This window comes from Manduca sexta, unplaced genomic scaffold (genome assembly GCF_014839805.1).
Source record: "Manduca sexta isolate Smith_Timp_Sample1 unplaced genomic scaffold, JHU_Msex_v1.0 HiC_scaffold_620, whole genome shotgun sequence".
NCBI classification, from domain to species: Eukaryota; Metazoa; Arthropoda; class Insecta; order Lepidoptera; family Sphingidae; genus Manduca; species Manduca sexta.
In genome coordinates this window covers 1,530-10,063 of record NW_023595430.1, presented here as the reverse complement: position 1 = coordinate 10,063, position 8,534 = coordinate 1,530, and the positions used below count along the sequence as shown (strand labels likewise).

Genomic DNA, 8,534 nt, shown 5'->3' with positions numbered 1-8,534 from the left:
ATGGAGAAGAGAACTGTTGACTAAAAAATTTAGAACGATTTTTCTCAGAAAAAAGTCTTGGTTTGATTTTCCTCCTCCCAATGACTAGAGAATTTTTCACTCTGGCTGGAACTTTCTTTGCAATTAACTTATAGATATGGCGCCGTCGTACACACAAGGGCCGTCCGAGCTACGACTGAATAATGTTTATTTTGCGTTGTGAAAAATAAAACTCGAGAAATAATTTAACTTATATTATATTAGGTGTACAAACACTAAAGTACAGGAGCTAGCGATCGATGAACGCGTCAACTATAAACATAAAAACTTGTAAATTAAATGATTTAGCACTTAACTAGAATATTAGGAAAATTATGTCGCAGGCGTCACTAGTTTGCGTCACAGTTATTCATTTTTTTATCAGATTCTAAGTATATAAAATAATATTATCAAAAGTAAAAAAGCGAATTAAGAGATAATTTAAAGTACTTGCCAGAAAATGGTTAAATTTCTAATCTATGTCTAAAGTAAGGCGGCTGTAATAGTTGCAAGTACCTGCCAGCCGAATGTAAAAAATTACAAACAGAAATGGTAATTTGGAATAATTTACAATTAATAAACAAAAAACACATAAACAGATTATGTTCTATAAGTTAAGCATTGCACCCCGCCTCATATAGCTAATAATTTATACAATAATAATAATTATCTTGTGCTACAAAATAAATTATCACATAACATATTGTAATTAAGTAGGTACATAATGCCGCATCATAGGCCGTCTATAAAATACCTCACACGATATCACAAATTTTGGAACCCCACTCTGTCCTTATAGCACATGGTCACATTTATATTATGCAATAATTGAATTATATTTTTATATTTCCTCCAGAAGTGAACTTCAGAGCTAAATTACTGTAGACTTAGGACATGTGACGTCATCGATATATATGTACTACTGTGAGGTCAGGTTGTCTCATTCCCACATATTCTGGTCATACGATGACACACTTCGTTAACCCAAACGCATGATGTAATTTATAAATGGCTCCTTATGTTTGCAACTGGCTCATCGTACTTGTCTCACACTTGTCTTTGGCAAATGCCATATGCGGATCTATTAAAAACGACATTATATGTAATTGGTAATAGACCTACACTGATTATAGACTTGCAGCCTTTATGTATAATACTATTTCAATATTATCACATCCATTGACTAAAATATTCTCCATTACATCACAAAATTAATTTATGGTCCAATAAAACCTACATTTATAATACTTCAAAGAGCACAGCATCCGCCAACTTTCTTTTTCGGGGATAATACATTCACAATACAAATAATAAAATTACATAGCGTAAAACCAAATATACAATAATAGTAATATTGAGGCAAAAGCCATAATTTGCTCTAAGCATTGACTAAAAACTAAACGCCTCTTTGCAAGCTACTATGGGAATTCGAGAGGGAACTTTGTTGCAAACTCTCTTCTTCATCGGTTTCTCGGTCGTTTGATATTCTGATGGCCTGGTACCACTGGTTCGTAAGATCTGTCATTTGACTCTTGCAATCTTTTAATTCCTGTAATTTAAATAATTAAAATTACTCACGTCACATTCTGTTTACGGCTGTTATTATTTAATTACAAACATGTGATTTTTATGGCTATAACATTAAATAAAAATACCAAAATGCAAATACTTATCATACGCACGATATTCTTTTCCACATAAATCTACCTATAGGAATAATGGATTGTTAAAAGAAATGATAAACACACTTACTTGATGTGTAAACCTTCTTGTGAAAAATGGCGTTAAATACTTCATGTCCAGTCGCACAAAACCACGTAAACGTGTCGCATGAGAATAATTAACCTGAAACCAAAATAAACTATTCATAATGCTGATAATAAAATGAGTTATCGGTAAACTTTTTCCGTGTCGGAATTTATACGAATTGTAACTGGTTAGTGGTCACGCGACAAGACACGGCTAAGATCATCGATTAAGATTGTATTATTGTTTTTTACAACGGTAGCATCATTTTGTTTCCAATAATACTTTATTATGCAAACCACTTTTAAAAACTAGTTTTAAAAATAACTTGATTATAAATATAAAAACTTTCATGTTTACGTTAAACGGAATTTTATGGATATATGTACAATGAACTGAAATTTTAAAGACGAGTTTGAACAATACAACTTCGTACCTATTGCTGTATCTTCTTAATTAAGGCATATAACATTTTAAGCATATTTTAGGTCAAAGTAAAAGAGGCTTAAACAACACTCGCACGCAATGCACTTACCTCTAATTCTTCTTCAGTAATCTCGGACAAATGTTCAGAATCAATGGCCTGTCCCCACTCCTTTGTTTTTGTGAAACTCACTTCCTTTTGCTTGCGCAATGAGCGGGAACGCTTTGTCTTCTTGTTAGCCTGAAGAACATAATCGCATTCAGAATAGATGAACTGGCAATATAATAATTATTAATAAGGCCACAGGTCGGTCCAGGGCCGGCTATCGTATTTTTGTAAGCAAACGCAAGTAAATTTGTTACAAATTACTGATTCACGGTCAAGCCAGCGTAAACACCTCCATCCGTTATAGCCGGTACAAGGTAAGATCATTTATAGTTCATAATATAAAAAGATTCGAAATCCATACAAAAAATTATAAATGTGTCAGTTTGTTACGCTTTTAGGATAAACCACTAAAACGATTTTGCTAAAGGATATTGGCGCAGTGAGACTTTTGTCCCGGGAAATGTTTTCACGCGCGCGGAGGTGCGAACACCTTGTACTAAGTTAAAAATATATATTACCCTTAAAAATTTGAGTAAAGGCATTGTCGAGCCTCCGAAGAATAGTGTAGTAAATAGAACAATTATAAGAGTGGTTGTTATTATTACATGTCTGGTTTCGTCAGAAAACCCAAGATGTAACGATAAAGCGTATGAAATGGCTCCGCGAAGACCTGAAACAATATGATTTTTTTTAATTCCCTCTTATAAGCATTGAAAATACTGGTAACTGCAAGTATTTTTTTTATTTGGAAATTGTAGTTCATACTCAACGGCTGTGCAGGCAAATATCTTTACAACATAAATTGGCTCTGATTATCACGCTGTTGGGAGTCTGGGTAATTACCACAGATTTGTGTATTTTTGCCACCAATCGTTAATGTATATCAGTGGCGAAAGGTGAAAATTTCCGAACGGGAACCTGACAATATATAGGTACTAACGTGAATAAATGCAGTCTGCAACACGTTCTGATGATAATAAGATTCTACAGAAATTCTACATAACGGGAAGCCCGCATGTATCGAGTTATATGGAGTCTTATGGACCCGTCACCACCGGTGTCCGGTATACATATACTATTGCATTCTGTTTATAAAAATATTAAATATATATGCAACCACATAGAGTTAATAGTTTGTGTAAGTTTGCTTAGTTCATGAATATTCCATGCACTATGTCTCTATAATCTGACATTGATAAACTAAATACATTAATAAACATGATAATTAGGTTTTGATGTTTATACTTTACCACTGAACCACATAATGAACATCATTTTTTTCGTTATTTTGTGCTCTCGAAACTTGTTGCAGAGTAACGCCAGGGGGAAAATATTCGCCGCTCGACCAAGCAGACACATAACAATGCTCCATACAACTAATGCTGGTTCTACACGATGCCTGAAGCTGTACAAAATATAATTATAAATATATTTAATAACACTCATAAATGGGAACCTACCAATTGAGCGGCTATCATGTAGTCACAATTCAAAAACTTCAAGTCAGCTACACAAATACCACCATACTATATGATTTGTGCACTGTTGAAAGTCTAGCGAAAATACAAATAGCGTGTGCGCGCGCATATTTACGTACGGATTCTTTAAAAACATCTTAGAAATATATGTTTCAATTAGGCTTAAGCACAGATGTGTCTGTATGTATTATTTTTTTAGACCATAATTTATATTTATATATTTAAGCTGAACTTTTGGATTGTTTGGAAGATCTGATCACTTGAGGTAGCGATCTGATTTCGAAATTCGAGAATTGTTTTACTAATACGAAATGGAAGCTAAGCATTATACTTGAGTGGAACCTCTCACTCTTTGTGGATTATATTATAATTTAAGCACATTACAATTTACTAAAAGATAGTTTACCTAAATATGGCCAGACCCAAATAAGCAAAAACACATGTCTCTGCAATAAAAGCCAGTGTCCTCATTGTTTGTTGCATAGTTACTTGTGTCACCGTTGAAAGATTAAAATGAGTGTAGTGAGACATCACAATTCCACAAAACAGTATAGCCATAATCCCTGAAAATGACATTACATATATTTAAAATCATCATAAATCGTAACCTACTAAAAGTTTCATTATAAATATTGTTTTAACTGATTCTCCTGAAAAATTATATATAGGGGGTTTGTAATTATGGGTTTTTTTTCTGTAAACAGGACAAACCACCTTAATGAAGTTATGTAGGCAGAACCAAAAATATTACATTTTCAGAAATATATGGCGGACTGTTGCACAATGGACGGGACCATATGTTGATTTAAAACAAATTGTATTAAATTCAAATATTTTTAACTATAAAATATTAGAGTTAAGTAAAATAGGGTATTTAACAAAAAAACTTTACAATAATATTATGTATTGTATTTAGTATTCTACCCATGTACTTGAAAACTAACTCTGAAATATTCATAGCAGATATGGTCAAAATAATTTAATAAAAGTATTAAAATTCAATGCCATGTATTAGTCTAACAAATACACTAAAATTCTTTTTGGTCTTTTCAATACTGGATTGGTTTAGGAAATACTCAAAGTACTACATAAAAAGGCCCCAAAATAATTGATGATTTTCCATAATGGTAATAACAGAAACAATACCACAAGACTTTAATTAATTTCTTTTAAAGGTGTCCCAAAGTTATGTCAAGATAGATTAGGTTATTATGTTTCGAATTTAAGGCGATACTCAAGGTCCATTTTCATACATTTTGTTTAGGCTTTAATCTGGGTAACTAAACAAGTATTGGCAAGTAAAGAATTTAAATTCACGTCTAGTTAGTGATTAGTTCTCGCAGTTGGAAGTAAAATGTAAAAATAATTTAGTAATAATCATGGTTATTTCTGCCTTTAAAATTTCGTCATATTAAATTTTAAAGGCCGAAATATCCATGATTATTAATTATTTTACGTTTTTCTTCAACCGCGAGAACTAATCACTAACTAGACGTAATTAAATTACTAATTCCTTAATGAAGCTACCACCTTAAGTATACAGTATATAATAATCTATATATTTTTATTTTATATTAATCTGAAACTGTAAGATGCCCAGTTCATAGAAAAACACAAATATATTGAATAGCTCATCAGCTAGAAAACAGTAATTAAACAAAGAAAGAATAATAAGAGTAAATAATTAATTTTATTAAATAATGAATTTAAGTTGTAAATATTCTTACCTGACAAGTGAATTCCCTCAGCAAGCACATATGGAGCATAAGTAAAAACTAACATCATGCCAAATTCCAGTGAAGGATTCTTCCTCAGATCAACATGTTTAAGTAGGAGTGCACTAACAAGAGCAAATAACACCCCAATACCCTCGCGAGATGCAAAGAACATCAACCAGAACCTGTTTATAGCTGAGAGAATAGCTTCTCCTGTTGACATATGGGGGTCGCTTTGAATCTAATACTGCTGTTGTCAGTACAATCGCCACAGCGTCATTGAGTATACTCTCTCCAAAGACCAACATGTTCAGAACAGGGTCCACATCCAGGGCATGAAATATTGCCACAGTGGCCACAGGATCCACAGCCGATATCAGAGAACCAAATGCAAATGATTCTACAAAACTAAGTTTATACACAACCTGAGCCAAGCCCAGTAGATATATTCCAGCTCCAATAACAAAGGCTGATATAGCTGTACCTACAATTGCAAATAGCAGTATGGAACCAATGTTCTGAAAAAAGTTACCTTTGTGCAAATTATACCCCGATTCAAATATAATTGGGGGAAGTAATACTAAGAAAAAGCAGTGGGGGAAAATGCTTCCTCTTTTCGCCAATTTGCAATATTTTTTATGGACATTAAATTTATAATCATCCCAATGAGTGCACCAAGGAAAACAATCACAACGCTTTCAGGAAGGTAAGAAAATCCTGTTTGCAACATAAGATGAATCAACAATATTCCGAGTGCCAGTATGCATAGCACAAAAAATATTGCCATGGAACTATTATGTTCATCTTCCGCCGAACTTTTTTCAGGTAGGGGGAGCTGCATCTGACGGATTCACAGAAACATTCGGCGTTGCCGACGACGAAATATTCACTTGAGTGATAGAAAATAGAGAGGAATTAGATGACCCTATATCATAAACAGGATTAACATTTTCTGGAGGTGGATTCGGCGACGTAGATTCAACAGTCTCAATATTACTTGCTTCGCTAGAACTCGTGACATTCCCTTCGCTCGCCCTCTTCGGCCTTGATAACTTGTATAGAGTGTTGTCATAATTGTTATCGTAATCATTATTGAGTAATTTTGCGTTCGATATTTCAGTGCCTTCCGTATGTAATGTTTTAATATTTTTTTTATTTTCACTGTCTTCTCTATTGCCACGAGATAAATTTACGATGCAAATGAGGGCTATCCATAATACTTCCTTTTTACAAAACCATGGTGAAAGTATGATATATATTGCACTTTTCCGTATTTCGTATAATATTAAAAAGTATAAATATTTTAAATAAATCCAATTTTATGTATTTGATTGCCACTTCATTCTTTTGGTCTCTGCTTCACACTTCATTTTTGACAGTTCCAGTGTTTTCACTGTCGATTTAAATTTAACCCTGAACTTTATAAGAATTATCCTTAAAATCCCTCAAAAATTAAAAGTCCTTTTTAGATAGGTAACATTAAATGTAAAAATACCTTTTCATGTATTTAAACGCAAGTGAAGCAGTAACATTATATAGAAATATTAGCCATAACTATAAAAAAATCTCAAATAAGATTTTTTACTTTACGATATAATTGGCAACACTATTCGGCTATGGTTCTTGCAATTTGACAAAACATGAATGTATTACTGACAGTTGCGTCAAATTCGGATCTCTCTTTTTCTCTCATTAAAAAGCAATGCCCGTTAATGGTCACTGACAAAGTGAACGCGCATTCTTTGTGACTTTTTTTTCGATCGCTTTACTTGTTATTTCTTGTACGGTCTGACCGGACAGAGTTTTATAGTTTTAGTTCATTTTAATAAGATGGATTCAACTTTACGTGAACAAGTTATGATAAATCAATTCGTACTAGCAGCAGGTTGTGCACAAGAACAAGCTAAGCAATTACTACAAGCTGCTCATTGGCAATTTGAGGTGAATTTTATAATTTATGTAAACAAACAGTAGGTAATCATGAAATGGCTGCTATTTTATTTTACAAATAGCCTTCAAACGTCGTCAGACTGCATTCATTTAGGCATCATGACATTTTTAAATTAACCTAATAACTATATGGAATTATGTAAAAGAGCGCTGTTGTAGCAAAATAGTGCTATTTATTCTGCGGTGATTATGATTACGTTACACGGGAGATGTATTGACATGTTGGTATTGACGAAATAACACGCAATAAGCAAACATACATAGACAAGTTTACTGATTAAGATTATAAATTATATGGTGCACACATAACAAATAACACCTACTTATACGCGTGCGGCGTGTGTGTGCTACATTATAAACAATCTATTTTTATTTACTCAATGAGAATATGTCTGTTGTATATACACTGACATGAATACAAGCAATCATGTGATTTAAATGCATAAAAGGAATGTTGCATTTTTTATTTACTAAACTGGATATAAGTGGAAAGACAATATGTGTGTATTGAAAATTCTTTATCATTGTAATTTATTGAACTTTTGTAAATATTGAACAAGATAAATATAAGAAAATTATTAATAGTAATACACCAATATTTACAAAATGTTACAATTATTTAAGCTACATCACTATTTATAAAATAGCCATAGCAACAATCTGGGGTTTGGGGCATGGTAAAAACAGATGACTGGTATTAATTATTATTGTTTAAAAACATGTTTGTGATGATAATTAATAATATCAAAGTAATAATATTTCAAAGAAATTAACAAAGAGTAATATTTTATATATGGTTTAAGGTGTTATAAGTGTATCTATATATATTTTTTTTTTATTTAGAACACATAATTATTTACTTTTAATTTATTTTGTATGCTATATATTGTTCAAAAATATTATTTTTCTGTCTTTGCACCTATAAAGTAATAAGTATCTTTTTTTTCATACATTGTACCCTCCAAAAATATGAATTTTCTTTGATGTGATTTCAATGATACATGTGACAAGGCTCATTTATAATTTTAAAAGTATAGTAGGTAATTAATAAGTAAATATATTTTTTTGGTGCTTCTCATGTGATTTATGCTGCAA

General features: G+C 32.1%; 1 protein-coding gene across 1 annotated transcript; it reads right to left on the bottom strand.

Annotated features, from left to right (window-relative positions):
* Window positions 1-218: 218 nt before the first annotated feature.
* Window positions 219-6,793, bottom strand: LOC119193514 (sodium/hydrogen exchanger 8-like; the record flags this gene model as incomplete). The annotated part of the gene is given in 10 exon segments (XM_037447127.1): window positions 219-1,567; window positions 1,771-1,863; window positions 2,300-2,428; window positions 2,815-2,966; window positions 3,547-3,701; window positions 4,181-4,337; window positions 5,502-5,724; window positions 5,726-6,081; window positions 6,084-6,321; window positions 6,323-6,793. Coding segments are annotated over 10 exon segments (2,127 nt in total), but the record flags the coding sequence as incomplete, so codon positions are not given.
* Between the last annotated feature and the right edge of the window lie 1,741 nt (window positions 6,794-8,534).